General features: G+C 34.7%; 1 protein-coding gene across 1 annotated transcript in view; it reads left to right on the top strand.

Annotated features, from left to right (window-relative positions):
* Positions 1-97: 97 nt before the first annotated feature.
* Smp_151590 (putative centrosomal protein of 135 kDa (Cep135 protein) (Centrosomal protein 4)) overlaps positions 98-25,726 on the top strand; it is a gene marked incomplete at its 5' end in the record, with an annotated part of 28,051 nt that continues 2,422 nt past the window's right edge. The window contains 5 exons of the mRNA XM_018795159.1: positions 98-199; positions 234-362; positions 8,519-8,978; positions 19,587-20,191; positions 23,740-23,926. Coding sequence (XP_018649499.1) covers positions 98-199; positions 234-362; positions 8,519-8,978; positions 19,587-20,191; positions 23,740-23,926 — 1,483 coding nt within the window. The remainder of the gene's footprint in view (positions 200-233; positions 363-8,518; positions 8,979-19,586; positions 20,192-23,739; positions 23,927-25,726) is intronic.

Here is a 25,726-nt window from a genome sequence, read left to right on the forward strand (position 1 = left end):
TACTAATTCATTTCATGCTTCAAGGTATCTTTTTTAACATCTACACAATAAGAGTTGATGACCGCACAAATATGAATGGTTTCACTGCAGATGGATAATGCTATACGACAAGGAAATAAGTCGAGATATTCGAAATTTTCAAAAAATATGTAAAGAAAGGCGTCAGAATTTGCTACAAGAATATAAGAATGAAGAAAAAGTAATTTGTTCTCTTTTTGTTACACTCTATTCAGGATTTAAATGAAAACTTTCAAAGGAATTACAGAGAATTGGTTAAATCTCATAAGAAACAGTTGAGTGATCTTCAGTCGAAAACTGATAAAAGTAAAAGAAAATTCAGAAGGCACCTAGAATGTGAACTGGTAAGTCAACTAAGAATTCGTTTATGGAGCATAATTCATGAGATTTTATTGACTGTCCTCATACATTTATGTTCGTTAAAATGTTTTATTAAATAAATACAAGACAATTTGCTTCCGGTTTATCTTTCTAACATCTCTGAATCCATGAGGTCAGCATTAAGGTCATCTTCGTTCTAGATAATTCGGATTGAATACACCTTACATTCAAGTTGTAGAAAAGCTCACAGATCATCAAGGCTATCGAAAGCTTTTCGATGCCTTTTTTTAAATTAGATTTAAATGTTTAACTTGAATAGAATGACAATTTTTTAAAACTTTTAAATTATTGTTGGTTTTTTTCGTCCAAAAACTGACTTTTAAATATTAAGTTGTAACTGTAGAACAATGAACTATTCTCCTTTTTTTTTTAATTTTTCGAATGATCACTTTCAGGAAATACCGAAAGGTATTGTGGTGGACCTCAGCGAAAGAGTTTAGTTAAAACATAACAATACGCAAAGTTACCAACAATATACCAAAAGAATTAACACTACAAACCTAAGCGTGTGTCTATGATTAACGCAAAAGGTAACAAATTACAGTTAAATCATAAAAAGGTATATTGAGCAACAAAATGGTAACAGTGTTATGAAATGAATGTTACTTGTAAGCTGCTTTCTGAGATAACAACCACAAATAAGTTCACTTGGTTAACAAAGGTTCCTCTGCACGTGATGGCACCAACAGCAAAATGAAGAAGATTAGATCCAGTAGTATTATTCAGTAATGATCCGGGCCAAATCTTCAACGTAGTGTGGAACGGCCTAAAAGGATGTTATAATACCATTATAATCTTCAATCAAAGGCCGTGGCCATTAAAGCAGAATAATAGACGGCAGATACAACGTTTTTATTTTAAGAATCGCGGTAGTGAAGTCGTGTTATATATAATCAAACAAAAGTATTCGTTTCTTTACCATTGATACAGAAAAACAATAGATATTGAATATAAGTGTGGTTACATAAAAAGTGTGACAAATGGGAAAAATATGTGATCTTTAATTTGTCGTTACAAAAAATCACTAGATATAAATGTCACTATAGTATATATAAATATCCAACTGGTGACAAACACTTCTGTTCATTCTTATGTATTTGTCATTGAACTGTATAATTAAAATAAGGCATAGCACTGGAAAATCTATAAGTCTTTATTCCTTCATAAATAGGAAATTAATGTTTACAGACGGAAGTACCTCATTCATAGTTATGTGACTTATTTTTTATAGATAAGCTGTATTACGGTAGATAATTAGAGCTGTATAAAAATGCCATGAATTAAGGGTTAGGTTAAAAGTTTAACCATGTTAAGTGTGAGATATTTATCCACCACCATCAAATGAAGACTGTCGCACAGTTTGACTGTTCGATTGAAGTTAAACAACCACACTATTGGTTCCGAGCTCAGTGACCTAGAAGTTAAACGTTCCCACTTCAGAATAACGTGCCTGAGTTCGACTCGCCATGGTTTGTTTTTTCATATATACGCTACTAAGAAGTTCTCTTTTAAGACGAGACAATTGTCCAGTCCATCCCTGATTTGTATTGATTATCTAACTAATATCAGTCCATGATGTAATCTATCAAAATTATATAATCACCAAAACCCTCTCTTGCACTAATAAGCTTTTATGAATCTTAGAATCTGTTCTGTTATAGATAGTGTTAAATTCTATTTCTTACAGAAAAATCTAATATCTCTTAAAAAACCAAATGATCATTTCCAAGAAAGTAGATCAAGAGATCAAAGTCAAGTAAAGTCAATTCATTGTCAGCTGATAAACAAAATAAACCGATACACATTTTCAACATTAATATCCAGTAATCAAATTTGCATAAAGTAGAGCATTTAAGTAGTATGAATAATCTCGACAGTTTTTTTTGAAAGAAACAGTTATAAAACATTATTAACAAAGAAAGAAGGGGAATAGAGTTGTCTAGTTTAGATATTATAAACTAATATATTTTACAGTTGCTAAAGTTAAACTTCTAGTCAACAGGCTCATGACTGAAAGTTACACAGGCTTCATTCTATGTTAACTTATAAATATTCATTATTGGTGAAATCCAAGTAAAATTTGAAATAACTATGTAATGCTCTTTGATTTTTATTAACTATCAAGCGGAATTTATTCTATGTTGGCTCAGTGGTCTGGAAGTTAAGTGTTTTCGGATGAGACTGAAGGTCCTGAATTCGATTTCTGAGTCCAGAGTAGTGCCTGCTCACTTCTGAGAAGTCCCGTACTAGGACGAAATATCCGTTCAGTGCTTTATGATTTCAATGAAACTCAACAATTTCCATAACCCTTTACTGACAAAAAGAAAACATGCACAAGGAAATCCAAAAGTACAATGAAATCAGACAATTTTGCATGATGTCTAAAGTTATGATCAGAATGGGGATTTGGGAGATTGTAGTCATTGTAATAATTGAATTCATAAGTCGATATAAGCTAGACCATCGTTGAAAACCTGAAAGCATTGAACGGCCGTTTCGTCCTAGTATAGGACTCCTCAGAAGTGAGCACTTAAAGTTCACTAAGTAGAAATCTTCTATACCTAAGTTAAATAAAAACAAACTGGTACAACTAAGAATCATTCTAAGTTGAAAGCTATAACACGTATGTTTGATTGGAAAAATTGTTTTACAGCAACTTCATCATTACACTCCACATTTATAAATCTATGGTTTTGGCATTGAAATGTTTAAAATTGGGGATACAACCAAAATGTTTCATGAATAAAATCAATTTTTTTTATTGAAGAAAGGAGGCAAAAAAATCACTTGTTGCTAAGTATCAAATTACAATCAATATCATGGTGTCATTGATGTGAATAAAGTGAAAATTAGGTGAATAGTAGATTAGTTTCAGTGAGACAAGTTGTATGAATATAATCTGTAATGAATACAACCTCTAAATTGGATCGATCTCTAGAAAATCCCTTCAAGCATAACTATGGTAGTCAGTCCTTCAATGATCTACTTCAAGATTTCTTGAATTCGTAGAGAGATTATGACTGATAATTTAATAACTTATCAAATGTTTGAGCATGAGCCATACTCGATTTATAAATGCTATCGGTAGTAACTGGTTATCCAAACCAAAGTAGATGAAGAGAGGCTTAAACCTGGAACTCAGTGACTAAAAATTGAACGGGTTGACCAGTTAACCACCTTTCCAAATCTTAACTAGTAGAGTTCAGACATTTGGCATTGGAACATTTTACTGTGACGTTATTGAATGGTCATCCCATTGTGTCACAATTCGACTCAATTTGAAATCCTACTTTTCGGTACCAACTCAGTGATATGAATGATTCAACACTCATAATGAAACCCGAAGATTATAGGTTCAACCTGTGGTAGAGTCTTGGGTGAGTGATACTGAGGAATCATATACTAAAACGAAACAACTGTTCCACCCTCCTAATTTTGAATGTCATCACAATGATAAAATAAATCAATCACTGCGATACTCTTTCAGCTAAAACTATGGCAACAGGGATGTTGCTTATAATAACGATAAGAAATTCATGTAGATTGAGAAAGATAAAATTTTAAGTTTAGACGATAACTAGAGAGAGATAATCCCAAAAGTAGATTGAAGAGTGATAAGAGTTTATTACATGTGGCTTATGTATGAAGGATAGATTTATTTTGAAAAATAATACTTTGTAGAATGGTAACAATAAATTTGCTAGTAGGGTGGGGTAAGTTGCATTTATTTCACTCCATAGCTACCTTGTGTGTTGTTGTTGTTGTTCTTACATTACAAACGTTTTTCAAGAGAGATAATTCATAACAATTGCAGAAATAATGATGATGTAACCATAATTAACAGTCATATGGTACTACTGATAGCAGTACAGTAGTAACAGTGATAATGAAAGCTAATGTGACAGTAGGTCAACTGTCCTTTGAATATGTGATAATAAAAATGAACAATAAAGATTGTTCACTTAGTATTGTTTATTTGAATCTTCCCATTGATGTTTTAGGACTGCAACTGGTCAGTCTCTAATTGGCATATATGCATACTGTGCGTATTGCCTCGATATAGCCTTAATTCACAAGCACGGTAAGCAAAGATGGATAGTGGCTAGCAGTGGAATCCAGTTTCACGCGCGTTTCGTCCTATTTTGACTCGTCAGCTGGATGTACCTGCATCTCAGAGTTGATGTTCACTGTGTGACTCGAACCCAGTACCATTCGCTTCAAACGTCATCGCGTTATCCACTCGGCCACTGACTCCTGATAGCCACTTGCTTGTGTAATGCGGCGAAGTTTAAATTCACTTGGTATTGTTTGTTTGAATAATAATAAAGATTGTTATTTTGATGAAATTACAAGATATGGGAAATGTATGAATAGTACTTGTTAGGATTAACACGAACAACGAAAACCTTATCAAGTTAAACAGGAATATTCAGTCATAAAAGACAATCCTAAGTGAATGAGTTATGGTTACACTAATGAAACCTTGATGCTTCTTTAAAACCTAATGGTTACCTTATTTTGTGCTTATTGGTTGATATAAATGCAATTGAACCGAATACATTACTGAACTAAATTATATGACTGATTATAACACTGTTAAACTGTTCAGGTATATCCAGCAACTGATTTCAGTCAGTCAGTCAATCAGCTACAACGTAGGACCAGGCACATACATGCATTGGTTCTTAGGTATGACTCTCTTTTACTCTTCCGAAGTATATAATATCAGACAACTTGGTATATAGGTAAATACAGCTGGAGATAACCATTTTAATTTTGAGCAAGTTTCTAGTTTAATTTTAAGTTTAATAAATCTATCAGAAGTGAAAGGTTTTGGATTACTGAATTTCTACCAACAATTAGGTACTTATATCTGTTACTCCTCGTGGAGGAACATATGCCACCTACTAGCATCGTTCTTTCAATTTTATCAACAATAACTTTCTGAACTCATAAGAAACCTATTCAGTTAAAGGGTAGTGACTGATTATGACGTTTCATTTTAAACTGAAGGTGTATGATAATGAACTTTACCGGTAATTGGTGCTGTTCAAAGTCTTGATGATAATAATTATATGTATTGAAATAACCTTTACAGTATAGTCTGATAACTATACCGAGAGTCAAATTATCGATACAGTGGTAAAATTGTAGTGATGACAATTATTAGGACATCCTGTGGTGTGGGTTACTTATATCCACATAAGTAATATATAACGATGGTCAAGCATAGAATGCAGTTCAGTAGAAGAACGGGAAAGGAACGCAATTGGTATGAGAATGCATGAACAATGAAATCAAAGACAATAGACTGATATTCGCAGAAGGAACAGTTAAGAGTGAGACAATTGATTGATAGTTTGCAAATCAAGTGTGTACTGTGTGGTTATCAGATTTTACTGAGACGTTCTGTAATATTGTGCCTAGATACTTTCGATTATCCCCATTTGTGTCCTTGTTTGCTACAATACCATTCTTAATTTAACAGTACTGTACTACAAAGTTTGTTCAAATAGAATCTTGTTTTTCAAAACTGAAGTTACACTAACCTTATCTCGTATGTCAACTTGGACCGATGCATATGTGTGCTTGGTCCAGCGTTGTAGCTGACTGGCTGGCTGACTGACTGACTGAACCGTATCTCATATATTAGGTATTATTACTCAAAGCATTCCGAGAAGTCGATAGAAGTTAGTATCTTTAGTCTCCATATTGCTTTACATGTCTTAAACTACTAAAATCTTTCTGTATTCAGAAATGTTTATTCTCTAGTTTTTGTTTCGTAATTCACAGACTTCTTCAGACTGTTTTACATTTGTTCGCAAAGTGCAATGATAATTATAGAATGTTCATCATAATATACACTTCATTTCGATGATACGTTTGATATACTTAAATGAATATTAAAGAAAATAAGATACTAGTCATCTAGAACCTTCAGTGTCTATCTTCCATAGAACAATGTTTCTTTAAGATTACACATGGATGGGAGAAATGAAGAGTGATATCCCATTAAAATTATGATGAATCTATGACAAAATGTTTGCTCACAGAGATTCAATGACTTAGATGTTACATGTTTTAAGCATATCTTTTTACAGGTAATCAGTGTTACAAATTGATATCAATAAAAGCGAGTTAACAACTCATTGATCCCAATTTCCCACAATCGAATGATGTGTATTTATGATCCAAACACCAGATCGAATCACACTAATCTCTCCATAAAACGTTCACTTATTATAAACTTACAAAGTTTTGATCATTACTCTTAGTTTTGGTTTATTTTAACGATATTTACAACTGTTTCATGGACTAATGCTTACTTACTTAATTAATTACGCCTGTCACCACCCAATGGAGCATAGACCACCGACCAGCATTCTCCAACCCACACTGCCCTCGGCCTTCCTTTGTAGTTCTATCCAGTTGTTATTCATTCTACTCATGTCTATCTGCATTTCTCGGCATAATGTGTTCTTTAATCTTCCTCTTCTCCTTTGGCGTTGGGGATTCCATGAGATAAAGTTGGGTACTGGGTTTGAGTCACAGGATGAACATCAACTCTGGATGCAGGCACATCCAGCTGGCGAGTCACAAATAGAACGAAACGCGCTTCCTGAATTCCACTACTAGTTACCATCCATTCATCTCTGCTTGTCTATTTTGTACTAATTCTTTAAAATTTGCTTTTTACATTTCATGACCTTCATTCAGTTAATCAATATCTTCAATTTAATTGAATAGAGAATGAGTTAAACACTCATTAAGTCAGCGTCTACCTTTTTGATTTTAACATTAATAGATGAATTAGGACAACATATATAAACAAACAATACTGTTTTCGATTAGATGAGTTTCTTCCTGATTTCTCCCTCCACTGGATGGAATCTAGTTTGTTTTCTCCTACAGTAGGTTGTTGCTAATAGTGTCTGGCCAAAGGATTCGAAGTATTTTTCGTAGACAACTGTTAATGATCACTTGTATCTTCTGAATGATGGCTTTCGTACTAAGAACTAATACTGAACTTTAAATATATATATATATATATATATACATTTATTTATATGTCTTTGATTAGTGCCATATCTAGATTTTATAAGACAAGCTCAACTCAGAGATTCCATTAACGCGAAAGCCTCCTGCGGAACTCTCAATCTTTACCCAATACATTTGTAATAATTTTTTGTATTTTAAATTATTTCAACATTGAACTACACAATACCACCGTTAATACTTTTATTGAACTTCTCAGATGACCTAGCCCTCCTCATACACACGAACAGATACAGATGAAGACAGAAAATGTAGCAGCAGCCTCCGCATCGATAGGCCTCCACATTCACAAAGGAAAAAGCAAGATTCTCAAATACAACACGGAGAACACCAACGCAATCACACTTGATGGCGAAACTCTGGAAGAGGTGGAAGCATTCATGTACCTGGGAAGCATCATTGATAAACAAGGAGGATCGGATGCAGATGTAAAGGCGAGGATTGGCAAAGCAAGGGCAGCATTTCTACAATTGAAGAACATATGGAACTCAAAACAACTGTCAACTAATTTCAAAATCAGAATCTTCAATACGAACGTCAAGACTGTCTCTTATGTACGGAGCTGAAACGTGTAGAACTACTACGACCATCATCAGGAAGGTACAAGTATTTATAAACAGTTGTCTACGCAAAATACTCAACATCCATTGGTCGGATACTACCAGCAACAGCGTTTCATGGGAGAGAACAAACTAGCTTCCAGCTGAAGAGGAAATTAGGAAAAGACGTTGGAAGTGGATAGGACATACATTAAGGAAATCACTAAACTGCATCACGAGGCAATCCCTAACTTGGAATCCGGAAGGGAAGCGGAAAAGTGGAAGGCCAAAGAACACATTACGTCAGGAAATAGAAGCAGATATGAAAAGGATGAATAGCAACTGGAAAGAGCTGGAAAGAACTGCCCAGGATAGAGTTGGATGGAGAATGCTGGTGAGTGGCCTATGCTCCTCGACGAGGGATAACAGGCGCAAGTAAGTAAATTAAGTAAGTAACTTTTATTGAATTAAATATTCAAAATCAAACAAACTACTGAATTCCTTGATAACTTTTCTTTTTCCAGCGTTCCGAAAAGAAGAATTTAAAGAAGTTCTATGGTCAGAAATCGCAAAGTATCAGCCACCTTACAAATTTAAATGATTTACCATTATCATCAATCTCATTGAATAATTTACAAACTTTACAATATAATACTAATAGTACTGCTAATACTACTGATAATCATTCATTAATCATTGATCATTCAAATGTTTCATCACAATTACCACCGGAAACATCATCCATATCCCACTCCTTTAATCATTTAAACAAATATGAAACACGAAACAATAACCGACCTATTGGTTTAAATAAACAATTAAGTCGGAGTGATTATATGCTTCATTCAAAAAAAAGTCTCTATGGTATTGAACATTTGAATAATGAATTAGAAGAACGTTTTTATCATTGTTTAATGAATCATAAAAATAGAATAGCTGAATTAGAATGGAAATGTTTACTTGAAAGACAAGAATTAAGAAGAGGTATGTTATGGTATAGTATACTTCCTTATATTTGATGTATTTATAAGATCATTTGATTAATGAATTGTAGTCATGAATGGGATGCAGGATTGAGATGTTTTATCTTGGTTACAACTCATCAGTTGAATGAGTGTATCTACATGACAACAAAATAATTGAAACTTACCAATAATGATATATTTTATCAATAACTTGGATGGATGGTTTTTCTGATTAGCGTTTTTTTAGCGAGTTAGTTTTCTATGGGATGGGGGCCCCCAAATGCCCTGATACAGCTGGGAGTGGGGAGAGTTCGCTCTCCCTCTCCAAATGCTCTCACATGGCCACGCGGATATAGCCTCTCTCAGGGAAGTCCTACTCACTGCCTTCTCGTGGCGGGGGTGTTGTTTACAAAATTGAGAGGACGAAAATCCAATGTACGGCATTTTAACCGGGTTGGTGGACACGGAATGTTCATGTGAGGGAGTTGGAAATCCCTGATTCCAAACCAATGGTGCACATGGACTGGCTCCAGTAACCTGCTGAGGGGACAAATGGCGTGTGAATCAATTGTTGATCACCGGCTACCATGGGACTGAATCTCCTCACGATGCTCCTGCACTACCTTGTTGATCACACCTTTAGGTCAGAGGCTCCGGGTGTGGCTCCCTAAGAAAACCACTTGCTTCGGTTTGGTTACCCGGGCAGTATCGTAGCCCTCACACAAATCAAATGAGATTTGTGCGGCACATATGTATCTGGTGCCCCTTTGTGCCAATATTTATATGTTTAAATAAATAAATAAACGAGATGCGGTCGCTAACAACGTGCCCAACCCTCCTCCTTCATCCGGGCTTGGGATCGGCAGTAGCCCCCGTGGGGGCTTCAAACGGAGTTAGAAACTGTATTAAGCTATTCATAAATAATTAGTGCTTAGATTATCTGATTGAAATATTAAAATTTATTTTTTCATCTACTTATGCATTCATTATTATTACAATTTATCAACTAAATGAATGAACCTTTGAAAATTTCGTCATTATTTACTTAAGAAATTTCATGATAAGGCGGACTGCTTGAATATCTGAGTTACCTGTACCTACCATCTGAATATTTTTGTTTTCTTGTTTGTTTTGATACATCGTTATGCCTATTAGTCTAATAACCTATTCAGGTGCGTTTGTGAAAAGCTTACAACGTTTCTCTGTACAAAAGAGCCCGATCAGTGACATCGTGGTTGCTAAGAATATATATCGAAATGAATATACATTTCTCAGATGTCGAATGGTTACTCAATTACGTGGATTGGTTGAAGTTAGACATTAACACCGTGGGATGCCGGCAGGCTCAGTGGTCTAGTGGTTAAGCGCTCGCAAGCGAGACTGATAGGTACTGGATTCGAGTCTCACGAGGCGGGATCGTGGATGCACACTATTGAGGAGTCCCACAATAAGATAAAACGGCCGATCAGGTTTCCCATGGTGATCTAGCTTCAATTGACTCATGATTTCAACCTTAATAGATTTATGAATGTCAATATTTAAAAACTATTGAAGAGTTCAAAACTAGAATGAAGTAGCAATTTATTGTTACTTTATTGTTACTGTTAATATTAAGATTACTTATTCTATAATAGAGGAGACATTTGAATAAACAAGGTTGTCGTACAAAATCAAATGTATGATTATATTTTTAATTAATTGTATCCTAGTTACCAAGTGTACTCTTGTAGAAGAGGGTCTGAGTCTGTAACCTACTGATTTACAGTCAATTACTTTTAATCATTAGATGACCTATTAGATATCCTTTTTGGAACCCTTAAAATGTATTCTAAATAGAGAAGCTAGTTACTGAAATTTCTACAATCTTATAGTATAAATGTCTCCAATATCTATCAGCATGATGGAATAGTAAGTTTTCATTCTATGTCAACCATGCGTTTTTTATAGTCTTTGAATGTGAAGCATTTCTTCACTTCTGATTTGTGATAACGCTCATACTAATGATGGGAAATGAAGCAGATGGTTACCTTAGTTACCTCGAAATTCTCATCAATACTAGTGAGTTGATGTTAGTTGAAATCTTTGAACGGATCCAGAATTTTTTTTACTAATTTGAATCGCTTGTCACTCAGACGAGATGTTGATCTGCCAACCAAACGGTTTGTATACTACGTAACGGTAAGTTCTCTGTTACGCTATCCATATCAATATGTCTTAGTATTCAAATACTTGGTCGGAGTTGCTCTTATGTTATAGACCAGTCAAACGAGAGATACTGAGATTAAACGTAGATTACTTTACAAATATTGCAGATCGTTTGATAAGTTAATGTAGCTTTATTTATATAAATGTTTAAAACGTGTATTTGTATGTCCAATTATCGCGTACCTCAATTCACTACGTAAGTATCACCCCATGAAATTATCAAATTTCGGTCTGAGCCATATTAGCAGATATAAGCTACCTGGTTAGTGTTCGGTTGATACCTACTGTTATGGTGTTGCTTACTTATATCCACATAAGTAGCATATAAAGATGGTCAGACATAGAATGTATTTCAGTACAAGATCTATAAGGAAAGAACGGAAGTGAAACGCGATTGGTATGAAAATTCATGAACAATGAAATCAAAGACTATGGACCGATATTTGCAGAAGGAACAGTCAAGATTGAGACAATTGATTGATAGTTTGCAAATTTTCATAGTTGAAAGCCTGAGTCAATTGAAGCTAGACCGCCATGGAAAACCTGGAAGTACTGGACGGCCGTTTCGTCCTACTATGGGACTCCTCAAATTGCAAATTAACTGTTTACTGTATTGTTGTCATATTTCAATTATCCTACACTCATGTTCTCATTCACTACATTATTACTTATTAGATACATCAGTCAACATAACTCAGAATCCGTAATTATGTCATAGATGTAATCACTCCATCTTTCTCATATCTTTCGTTTCATTTCCCCCCTTCCATATACACATATCTTTTCATTCCTCCTTCTTCAATTGTATTCATAATGTTTAGTCTTTAGTCTTTATCTAATGGCTTCGTTTCAAATATAGAAACTTCACTTAAATCATATCGATATCAATGTCCACATTCAAAGTCTTACTCTACAATCTCGCTATTCAACTATTAAGATCTTTGAAAAAAATACAAAAAAAATGTAGATCCGAATAGAATAATTTGATCATTCCTACTTTGATCCTACTTTAAGAAACATTGAACTTTAATACTTTAGTACAATCTATTCAATGAACTAGTAACATACTCTATGTCATCTATATAGAACACTTGATAAATAAATAGAGTAGGATTTTCGTGATCGGAATCAGAAAGAAAGAGAGAGAGAGAGAGAGAGAAAAAAACCAAAAAAATTTTTTTTGTTATTTTATAAGTTTCAGTAACAGTTTACACCTTTATGAATAGAAAAAATTGATAATCATAAATGTGTTGGTTATTTTTTCGATTATGGAATATGCTAATCATGTTTGTTTATCTATATATATGTATGTCCATGTGTGCGTGTGTGTGTGTGTGTGTTTCAAGATGGTAATATGTAGGCATCTTATGGTTCCATAAGTTTTTTCTATCGTCACGGTTATCTAAAACACATAAAAACATTTGTAATAAAATCTACATATATATCCAAGGTGTAATGTATGTGTATGTGTGAGTACGTGCATGCATGTGTGTGTGTAGAGAGGGGGTGTTCATATGTTTCAATGTGGTAATATCTTAGCATCTTATATTTTCATAAGTTTTTTTCTGCCGTCACGGTTATCCAACACACACACACAAACATTTGTCATAAAATCTACTTGTATATCCAAAGTGTTATAAATGTGTATCCATGAGTGCGTGCGTGTGTGTGTATAAGGGGGGGATTTAACTGTTTGAAGGTGGTAATATCTCGACATCTTATATGTTCATAAGTTTTTTCTGTTGTCACCGTTAGCTAACACACACACACACATACAAACATTTACCATGAAAATCTCTCTATATATATATCTAAGGCATTATAACTTATTATAAAAACATGATTTAAGTCTTAATTACAAATTATTGTAATTTTTGGATTAAAGATAAGTAAATAAAGTCATAAAAATCTAGTTTACCTTCTTTATGTGTAGTTTACTTTTCTATTTTTCATTTACATTTTCTATGTTTATTTATAGTCTTTAGACCATAATACAGAATTGAATAGGTTTAATAACATCGAATTCGATCTATTCATCCATATATACTACTTATATATATACATACTACTTATATATATCTATATATTCATATATACTACTTATATGCATATATATATATATACATTGGTCGAGTTAATATTCATTTTAGTCAAGGTTATTTCTATATTGTAGTAGGTAGCTTTATGCATCTCATTTGGTCAAGTTAATTTTTCAAAAATCAATAAAAAATTTTTCATATTTTTTTCTTGTTTTTTTGTTTTATTTTTATGTATCATTCATACTCATTTAAATATTATACATTTATGAAAAGATTGTTATTTGTTAAATTAGAATAATATGAATGATAAATAAAGATAGATAGCGGCTAACAATGGAATATAGGATGGGTGTTTCGTCCTATTTGAGACTCGTCAGCTAGACATATATATTATATATTATTATTATTTAAACACATAAATATTGGTGCAAGGGGGCACCAGATACATATGCGCCGCACAAATCTCATTCGATTTGTGTGAGGGCTACGATACTGCCTGGGTGCCCGAACCGAAAAAGGTGGTTTACTTATGAGGCCACACCCCAGGCCTTTGACCTAAAGGTGTGATCCACAAGGCAGTGCAGGGGCATCGTGAGGAAATGCAGTCCCATGGTAGCCGATGACCAACGATTCATTCACACGCCATTTGTCCCCTAAGCACGTTAGTGGAGCCAGTCCATGTGCACCATTGATTTGGAATCAGAGTTTCACAACTCCCCTAGGTGGACTCGCCATGTCCACCAACCCGGTTAAAGTGCCGTACATTTGCTTTTCGTCCTCTCAATTTCGTAAACAACAGTAATGCCACTGTGAGAAGGCAATGAGTAGTACTTCCTTGACAGAGGCTATATCCGCGTGGCCATATGAGAGCATTTGGAGAAGGAGAGAGGACTCTCTCCACTCTCGTCCGTAACAGGGCATTTGGGGCAGATATATATCTATATCTCAAAGTTAATGTTCACTCTGGAATTGGAACCTAGTGCCATTCATTTCAAATGACAGAATCACATGTTAATAATTTGGAATACAATTTCAAGAAAACCGGTTCATTAGATGAAATTGTATCTACTTTATAACTAAAATCTATGTTTAAATAATGAAATAGACCTCCTTCTTCTTCATGAAGTATTATTAATCATATCGGATTAAAAGCGTGAGTCAATTGAAGCTAGACTACCAGGGAAAACCTGGAAGCACTAGAAGGCCGTTTCGTCCTATTGTGGGACTCCTCAGCAGTGAGCATCCACGACCTTGCCTCGCGAGATTCGAACCCAGGACCAACCAGTCTAGCGCCAGAGCACTTCCAGGTTTTCCCTGGTGGTCTAGCTTCAGAACTGGACGGCCATTTCGTTCTATTATGAGACTCAATCTCCACAAAACCCCTTCTGATAATAATCATATCCTCATTAGTGATTTGTTTCCTTCAGAAAGTTTTAACAGTAAGCTTTAATTAGTGAAGTTAATCACGAAAACATTATGTCAGTAACTTATAAGTGATATTTATTCAGAGTCCCACGATAGAATGAAACGGCGGTCAAGTGCTTCCAGGTTTTCCATGGTAGTCTAGCTTCAATTGACTCATGATTTCAACGATAGAGAATGAATTTGTTAAAATTTGTAAGCATATTAGTGATTTAATTTAAACTTGCTGATTCACACTTCTATAGATACATACTACTGATTAAATACCAGATATAGCAGTGTAAATCTCACAAGTTGATGCTGATTTATAGCAAGTTTTAGTAATTCTAATTTAGTGGTAATATCCGCTATAGTGATACTACTGGGAAACAAAGATGTATATCTCAACGGAATAACCTGATGACCGAAGTCAAACTGTAGTGATGAATGTGAATCAACATGAGATCTAGGTGCAAAGCTACGTATCTATTGAGTTCAACCATTTTAAATGTGATCATTTAGAACTTAATCAGTACAATTCGATGTATGTATATCCGTATCCGTAACACAGTTCCTAAAGATGAATTTAAGTAGTATAAAATTCTGAGAAGAAAATTCGTCGAACCTTTGTAGAATTCATGTTATAACTAACATTGTTCATTTATAGTTTTAGGGTTCTTATTAACCCATAATACATACTAAGCTGAAAACAGGATTACAAATCGTTACTCGAAGAGTAATAATCGTCTACATCTTCACAAGTTACATTACGTTCATGGAATTGTTACTTACTTACTTACTTACGCCTGTTACCACTCGTCGAGGAGCATAGGCCGCTCACCAGCATTCTCCATCCAACTCTGTCCTGACCAACCCTTTCCAGTTCTTCCCAGTTTGGAAATTCGGAATTGTAATGATCTACAATTAGTTATTATATTTCAAAATGAATAGAAACTTATGCCAATACTCACTCAATCATTTTCTTGGAGAATTCAGGGGAAGAGGGGGTATGAATACCCTCATAAATGATTCCGCATAAAGATTCTCACAATTCTTATAAGGGGACTCATTATAATGTTTACAAGATAGAATTTTGCAACAAAGTTGATACTTCTTTACTTAATTACGCCTGTTAACCTTTGTGGAGTAGCATTGGCCACCCACTAGCGCTCTCCATCCAACCCTGTCCTAGGCAATAATTTCCAATTCTTTTCAGCTGCTATTCATTCTTTTCATATCTGCTTTCAATTCCTGATGTAGTGTGTTCTTCAGCCTACCACTTTTCCGTTTCCTTTCAGGATTCCATGTTACTATTTCCCTCGTGATGTAGTTTTATAATTACCAACATCTTTTCCTAATTTCCTCTTCAGCTGGAAGTTGGCTTTTTCTTTCCCACAGTAGGCTGTTGCTAATGGTATCCGACCAACAGATATTGAGTATCTTAAATAGACAACTGTTCATAAATACTTGTACCTATTTGATGATGGTTGTAGTGTAGTGAACAGGAGGACGAGTGGGGATAATCCAATGTATTTGAGCATAAAATTATAGAATATCTCACTAAAATCTGACAACCACACAATAAACAGTTAATTTGCAAACTATCGATCAATTGTCTCAACCTTCACCATTCCTTCCACAGATATCAGTCCATAGTCTCCGATTATTATTGTTCATGCATTTTCATACCAACTGAGTTCCGTTACCGTTCTTTCCTTATCGATCTTCTACTGAAATACATTCTGTGCCTGACCATTATCACATACTACTTATGTGGATATAAGTAACCCACATTACAGTAGTAGTTCACCATGATAGAACCACATATATGAATGTATTGATTCGCACATCATAAGACTGCCTGTCTATTCATTAATTTGATCAAAACATGATGTAACACATCAATTGATAAGAAGAAAATTTTCATTGAAGTATATCTTGAATACAGATTTCTTCAAGACAAATGAGCATTTATCATACTATTGCTTATCCACCAAGTCATCTTTACTTACTTATGGAATAATAGACTGTCTCTTATTAAACCTGAACGTTTGAAGGACTTTAAAGCGGTGTCGTTCAGGAATTCATTAATTAGGAGTATAATAACGGGCTCTCTGTCTTGAATTTTACACAGAAATTAAAAGTCACTACTAATTTCTCGTGGACGCTTTATGGAATCATAGAAAGAAAATTACTGGTTTTGTAAAAACTACATATATAAACAAACCTTTGAACTGAACACCTCATTTCTAAAGAGAATAGATCATCCCTTTTTTGTCCAGATTGAAAACAACAACATTAAAATTCAATCTTAAGTCTCATCGAATGGAATATTAGCTAATTTACCCACAGTTTTGGTGGAGTTTTGTTCTGTGAGTTGAGCGATTTGATCATGGAGCTTTCATCTTTATTCTGAACGAAATCATCAGAACGAACTTCAGGTAGAAGTGAAGTGTTAAATTTTCTTCACACACGGCTTACAACTTATCCTGTAGATCACAATCTTGACCGGTTATTGTCAACAACCATGCAATTGAGTCACAAATCTTACTTACTTACTTACTTACGCCTGTTACTCCAAATGGAGCATAGGCCGCCGACCAGCATTCTCCAACCCACTCTGTCACAGGCCTTCTTTCTAGTTCTATCCAATTGTTGTTCATTCTTCTCATGTCTGTCTCCATTTATTGGCATAATGTGTTCTTTGGTCCTCCTCGTCTCCTTTGGCCTTGGGGATTCCAAGTGAGGTTTTGCCTTGTGATACAGTTGGAAAATTTCCTCAATGTGTGTCCTATCCACTTCCAGCACTTCTTCCTTATTTCTTCCTCCACTGGATGGAATCTGGTTCGTTCTCTCCCACAGTAGGTTGTTCCTGATATAGCTGTCCAACGGATGCGAATTATTTTGTGTAGACAACTGTTAATAAACATCTGTATCTTCTGGATGACGGCTTCGTAGTTTTCCACGTCTCCGCCTCATGCAGTAGAACTGTTTTGACATTTGTATTGAAAATTCTGATCTTGGTGTTGGTTGACAATTGTTTTGAGTTCCAGATGTTATTCAGTTTTAAATATGCTGCTCTCGATTTGCCGATCTGCACCTTCATATCTGCATCAGATCCACCGTATTTATCAATGATGCTGCCAAGATATGTAAAGGTTTCTACATCCTCTAAAGCTTCTCCATCAAGTGTAATTCCATTGGTGCATGTTGTATTGTATCGGAGAGTCTTGCTTTTCCCTTTGTTTATATTGAGACCAACTGCTGCTGAGGCTGCTGCTACACTGGTCGTTTTCTCCTGCGTGTGTGATAGAAGAGCCAGATAATCTGCGGAGTCTAAATCATCCAGCTGCATCATATCTGTCCACTGTATCCAGTGCTTCCCTCCAGATTTTGACGTCTTCATGATCCAGTCGATCACCAGGAGAAAGAGAAAGGGTGAGAGTAAACAACCTTGCCTAACACCGGTATTTACAAATCTTCTTTACCTATAGTTCTGTTAAGTTTTTCGAATATCAAAACAGAATACTTGATAGTAAATATTTTCAACTTCATAAACCAAGTTCACATTCAGTGTAAAGTCAAATATCGTTTGCATTCTAGTGAAAGACTCTTAGTTTTAAAGATTTCAAAATCGGTGATTTACCATACCTTTATATGAATCTGTCTTCATTGTTTAAATCAAGAAGTGATCCTAGTTAGACTACCATTTAAAATCGAGAATCATTGAATATTCGTTTGATTCTCGTATGAGATACATCAAACTCCGTCTGTAGCCCCTCCGGAAAGGACTAAAGAATACATTACGTGGAGAAATGAAGACAGATATGAGAAGAATGAACAAGAGGTGGATAGAATTAGAAAGCAAGGCCCAGGACAGAGTCAGTCAATCAATCAGTCAGCTACAATGTAGGACCAGGCACATTTATGCATCTGTCCAAGTTGCCATACCTCGTTAGCACAACAAGATGAACACCGAATTCATAGAAATAGTTAATTTGGTGGTAGTAGTATATAAAAGATAGGTTGTATATAAGGATATAGTATAGGAAGGAAGAACGTTATGAAGCAATTTTAATCTTAAGGTTTAAGGGAAAATAAAGAGTGTATACACCTACACCATTGTGATCGATTCTGAGCCATGTCACACAGAGTCTCCAACCATTGATTACGATAGTCACGCGGACCCCAACCAAGTAGTCTGCATCTACCAACATGGCTCAGACTAGAAGTTAGTGACTTCATGCTCTGATGCCACGTTTTAGTTTGGCCACCTCTAACTCTCTTCCAACCATCGCCAATACTAGTCAGCATAGCGCGTCGTGGTAATCGGTGTTCAGGCATACGTAACACGTGGCCTAACCATCTCAGTCGATGAAGATTCACAACCCCACCAACTGATTACCATCATTCCCTAATACCCTGTGTCTAACCTCACTATTACTTACCCGGTGATCCCAGCAAATGCGAGCAATATTTCTAAGGCATCTGTGGTCAAATACTAGTAACTTACGAGTATCTTCTACTCTTAATGGCCATGTTTCACAGTCGTAAAGTAGAACAGAGCGAACTGATGCGCAGTATACTCGTCCCTTAATTGATAGACGGATATCTGGCCTGAGCCATAGGTGACGTAAGTTGGCAAAAGCCAAACGAGCTTTTTGAATCCGTGCTGAGATTTCGTCAGACATCAATCCATTAGGGCTTATCAGACAGAGTGAGTTGGAGAATGCTGGTCGGCGGCCTATACTCCGTTGGGAGGGGGTAAGAGGCGTAAGTAAGTAAGTGAGTAATGGGATATCTCAGCATCAATTTTCTACACCCCTTTTCATCTATGAATCGAACTACGGATTTTAATCGTGCTAAAATCAGATCATGATTAAAACTATGAAAATTCTAAAATCGCCACAAATCTCCCCCACCCCTCTCTTGCCCCCAGTTACCATGTTACATCATATATTCCCTGTTTTTATAAATTTTAGCATACCTTTTAAATCTTGGTGAATTAAAACAACGTCGTATTATATCATTATATAATCTGAATCGATTACAAATTAAAACATATTATGATATACAAAGAAAATGGTTATGTGAAATCCATTCCAATGAATTACAATTACGTAATCATCAAAATCATATAACAATGAATAAATTAATAGAATCACAAATGAATGAACGACAAATGGTATGTAAATTATTAAAACAATCTATTCATAGTTATAAACAAATTCAATCAATATTAGAAGATATTTTAAGAAAAGATATAAATCATAATTATACTACTTATAAAACTACTAATAATAATGAATATCAAAGATCAACATTATTTATGGAACAATTAATGGAATCACCATATTATGTTAATGAAATGAATCATATAGAATCTATGCATTCATCATCAACAAGTTCAACAACTTCTATGAATGGTAATAGTGGTAGTCAAGAATCAAATGAACAACAAACTAATTCAAATAATGTAAAAACAAAAATTGTAGAAATACCAAAAGATTTACAAAATTCTATACAACAACAAAATGAATTAATGAATAGAGCTAAATCAACACAAAGTATTCATTCAACAATAAGTGTAAGTATTGTTTTTCTTTCAAAGATTGATCAATATGTATTAAGCCTTTTGGATTATTTACTTAAGCTTGTTACCCTCCTGGTCAGCCCCCTCCGATGAAGCATTGACCGTCAATCAGTAACCTCCAACTAACTGTGTTCTGGAGAATATATATATGATTTTGTATTTCATGTATAATAGTTTAAAAGATTTTGACAGTCAAATATATGAAATATTTGACTTACATCAACATAATCAGTTGCCTAAGTAAAGATGGATAGTGTCTAGTAGTGGTGTCCAGGATGTGCGTTTCGTCCTATTTAGGATTCATCAGTTGGATGTACCTGCATCTGAGTTGGAAGTAATAAAATGACAAGCCCAAAGGGACAATTTGACTTGAAAATTTCATTGATTTCGACCATGAATTATTGGATTACTAAAAGTAGATAATAAAATATTCCTACAACATGCTGTTAATTAGTGTATCTCTGGATTCTTTCTGTCCTGAACAATTTGAGTATTAAGCACTAATGATATCACGTTATTTATGAACTATAAACTTTAGCCACTTGTTTGAACGAGTGTTCAACAATAATTGAAGCAGTAAAGCACTTTTGAGACTGCCGATCTAAAACAATATGTGTGATCTCAACAGATCATCTGTTTTTCCTGCCTATGAGATTTTTAACACTTGCAAAACAATTGTTTTCAAATTGTCTAACTACTTATAATTTATAAGTAGTTAAAATTATATTAAGAAAAAGGTTTTGCCTACTTCTCTTATGTGTATTAAATCCAAGTTCATTTTTATTGCTTTTAAGAAATTAAATGTAAAAATTTGTTAGTGATAGTCACAGAGTTATAAGGTATATTTGTACGGAACTGTATATTATCCACCTGATTATAATTAGCACATGTTCTAGGAAAATTACATAAAGTTTTCTTTTGTGAATCATACCACTAAATAGGTTGTAAAATGAAAACAATTATTGTAAGTTCACTGATACTGATGATTTACAAACATCTTATTGATAATAGAATACTATCAAACTGCTTTTTCATTTGGTTATCTTCTCCTATACTCAAAGATAATATTGTGTAATTGTTATATCCCCTGGTGAATTATGAATGGTAACTCTAAGGACTATTTATCGACCAATGTATTATGCCTATTTCCTATTGTACAATTGTTACGTAACTAAACTATTCATATTCGTGTTTCTCTTATCATTAGCTTTATTTTGATCTTTGATTTATTATCATACGATTCTTGAGTTATAATCAGTTTATTGATTACTTTGGTTTGTATAAAAACTCAGTATGTTTGTAAATAATGATTCATATTGTCGAGGCTGTTATTTGTGTTCTGGACTTAACGGGCTGGGCTAGGCAGAAAGCAGGACCGAGTAGCAATCAAGACTGCTCGTACGATTTCAAGTATCATTTGCGTCCGATCAGTAAAATCCACTCCTCTCTAAATTGGCGTTCATATATTAAATTGGGCACCCATACGTTATAACAGTAATATTAAGATTTATGATTGATTAAAATCTTTTGTAAAGGATTTAAACTAAAGAATTCTGGTAAGTAGAGATGGTGCTGTCTAGCAGTGGAATTCAGGACGCGCTTTACATCTGGTCCGGGACTAGTCATTTGGACGAATCCACACACCGAAGTTGACGTCCACCTCAATATTCGAACATAGTACAGTTCACTTCAAACGCCATTGTGATTTCCACTTAGCTACTGATTCCATTTGGCCACTAGATTGTGCGATGGGGCGAAGTTTATTTCATTTTTCTATTGGTTGTTTGAATATTCTCATTGACATCTAGGACTAAAACTGATTAGTCTCTGTTTGACATATTTGCATCCTGTACGGATTTAATCGAATTATAATGAGTTCGAGTTATGAGTCAACATCGACTTTGTGATGCAGGTAAATCCAACTGACTAGTCTCAAAAAGAACGGAATGCGAGTCCCGTATTCCATTACTAGCCCGTATCCATCTCTGCTTATAATACTTATGACTTAAGGCAATATCAAGGCAATCCGAACAGAATGTACATTTGCTAATTTGAAACTGATTAATTTCAATCCTAAATATTATTGAGAAGATTCAAACAACGAATACAGAAACGGGATAAAAATAGTTGTTTACATAATGATCTATAAGTACAACGTACTGAAAGTTTGCATATTATGAACAGCATCAACTTTAAACTTTGTACATTCATACCGATTATATTTGTGATTATCATTAATTTAGTTTATTCCCCTTCATGTGGGTATGTTTCTTGTTTTATTAATAGTCACATTTTGAATTAATTAAACCTCTTACATAGTTACAACTGTTAGATTTCAGAAGGGGTTTTGTGGAGATTACAGTATTTTTCATGGTTGAAATCATTAGTTAAGTGCTCTGGCGCGAGACTGGTAGGTCCTGGGTTCGAATCTCGTGAGGCGGGATCGTGGATGCGCACTTCTGAGGAGTCCCATAATAGGACGAAATGGTTGTCCAATGTTTCCAGGTTTTCCATGGTGGTCTAGCTTCAATGGACTCATGATTTCAACCATGAAAAATGTTAAATTTCAGTTGATGTCAATTACTCAATATCACAGATTCATTGATATAAGAAATAACTTGAACTGAATACCAACCCAGTAATCACTACTTTAATACTTGCTATGATTCTTGAAACTAGATAATACATACTCTAACTGGATCATGTATGTATACTACTATGGAATCTTATACTACAATTAATCAACAGTTCAATGATTTCTAATTCTAACTACAAATAATCCTTTGATATAAACTTGAAACTCGGCGGCATCGTTGATGAACACGGTGGATCAAATGCAGATGTGAAGGCAAGGATCGGCAAAGCAAGAGCAGCATATTTAAAACTAAAGAACATCTGGAACTCAAAACAATAGTCAACCAACACCAACATCAGAATTTTCAATACAAATGTCAAAACAGTTCTACTGTATGGAGCGGAGACGTGGAGAACTACGAAAGTCATCGTCAAGAAGATACAAGTGTTTATTGACAGTTGTATACTCAAGATACTTCGGATCCGTTGGTCAGACACTATCAGTAACAACCTACTGTGGGAGACAACAAACCAGATTCCATCCAGTGGAGGAAGAAATCAGGGAGAAGAGCTGCAAGTGGATAGGACACACATTGAGGAAGTCACTCAACTGTGCCACAAGGCAAGCCCTCACATGGAACTCTGAATGACAAAGGAGAAGAGGAATACCAAAGAACACATTAAGTTGATAAATGGAGACAGATATGAGAAGAATGAACAAAAACTGGATAGAACTAGAAAGGAAGGCCGAGGACAGTGTGGGTTGGAGAATGCTGGTTGGCGGCCTATGCTCCATTTTGGAGTAACAGACGTAAGTAAGTTAGTAATAAAGTTGAAAATTGAATCATACCTACAAAACCTCCTTTATTTATCAATTGATATAATCAAAACTATCTCTTCTTCTATTCTCTATTACATAATGACTACATCATCATTCATTTTTTTCATTATTTTTTCCTTTAAAAAAGGCATATGATTCTTTATCTAAAACATTTTTAAATATGATCACAACTCGTCAAAATGATTTATGGATAACTATTATAGAACAAGAACAATCAGTAATAGAGAATTTATTAAAAGGACAAATAGACCAATTAAAGCTGTTGATAACTAGTGAAAATGCTGCATTAAAACAATGTCAAATGGATTTTGATAGTCGTTTAGCTTACTTATCAGTTACATTGGAAGCGAATCAAAAGGTAAGTGATAAACAACATTTCATATCATTATGGTAAGCTGGATATGATTATCTATGATGTTGTCAGATATAAGTAGTATTGTAGTGAACTAGAACCACTAGTTGGGGACAATCGAATGTTTATGAGCACAAATTACAGACTATCTCGCTAAATCCTGATGACCATACACTTAATTACTTACTTACGCCTGTTACTCCAAAATGGAGCATAGGCCGCCAACCAGCATTCTCCAACCCACACTGTCCTGGGCCTTCCTTTCTAGTTCTATCCAGTTTTTGTTCATTCTTCTCATATCTGTCTCCATTTATCAACTTAATGTGTTCTTTGGTATTCCTCTTCTCCTTTGTCATTCAGAGTTCCATGTGAGGGCTTGCCTTGTGGCACAGTTGAGTGACTTCCTCAATGTGTGTCCTATCCACTTGCAGCTCTTCTCCCTGATTTCTTCCTCCACTGGATGGAATCTGGCTTGTTGTCTCCCACAGTAACTTGTTGCAATGTGCCTACCAACGACTACGATGATGACCATACAGTAAATAGTTAATTTGCAAACTATCAATGAATTGTTCCAATCTTGACCGTTCCTTCTGCAAATATCAGTCCGTCTTCTCTGACTTCATTGTTTATGTATTTTCGTACCGATTGCGCTTCATTCCTGTTCTTTCCTTATTGATCTTCTGCTAAAATACATTCTATGTCTGACCATCACCATATGCTACTTATGTGGATATAAGTAGACCATACTACAGTATGTATTATCAATCGAAAGTGAAATGGTTGATGTTAGAAGGTTAAGAAGATCCATGAAAAGAGAATGAAAACAGAGAATGTTCAGTGTGGAAACGAAAGAACGATGAAATGTGAGACGATTGATTGACATTGTGCAAATGAAGTATTTACTGTATGATTCTCAAATGTTACTAAGAATTAATAAGAAATGTGATTCGACTTTCCAAACAAATTATTTCTACTACTATGGTGTGTACTACTAATGTCGTTAGATATAAGTAGTGTGTATCATCAATGGAAAGTGAAATAGCTGATGGTAGAAGGTTAGGAAGATCAAAGAAAAGAGAATGAGAACAGACAATGATTACTAAGGAAAGGAAAGAGACAATCGATGAATATTTTACAAATGAAGTATTCACTGTATGGTTCTCAGATGTTACTAAGATGTTCCGTATTTTTGTATTCAAATACATCTGATTGTCCCCAGTTGTGTTCTCGTTCACCACACTATAAGTATGTCAACAAAACAGGGACTGATCTATATCTGTTAACAAATAGTTATTCAGTAAGAATACAGCACTTCATATATATTTTTGCCCAACATAAAAATGGTACATCATATACCTACCGATTATGTATACATATTAGTGGGTATACTATTTATTATTGAATTCGATGATTTTACGGATGACCTTGTTTGGAAATCAAAAATCTTCTTAGAAGAATAGACAAATGATGTTAACTGATTATTACGTGGAGATTATCAGAAGAAATCACCTCTGTCTGGAACATTCAAGGATATTATTAACATGATAGAGTTGGATGTATTCGATAGTTTTCAGTTCTTTAAGTCAAGTAGTTTGATTGGGCAGTATTGATTATCATTCTGAACAACATCTTCAGGTGGTATGAATCAAACAGTTTTGGACTCGAGTCTCAGAGTGAAAACCAACTCTGGGATACACATAGTTCCACCTGGCATATATCAGACGGGACGAAACGCGGTTCCTGGATTCCACTGCTAGCCAAC

Source organism: Schistosoma mansoni, chromosome 1 (assembly GCF_000237925.1).
Source record: "Schistosoma mansoni strain Puerto Rico chromosome 1, complete genome".
Lineage (NCBI taxonomy): Eukaryota > Metazoa > Platyhelminthes > Trematoda > Strigeidida > Schistosomatidae > Schistosoma > Schistosoma mansoni.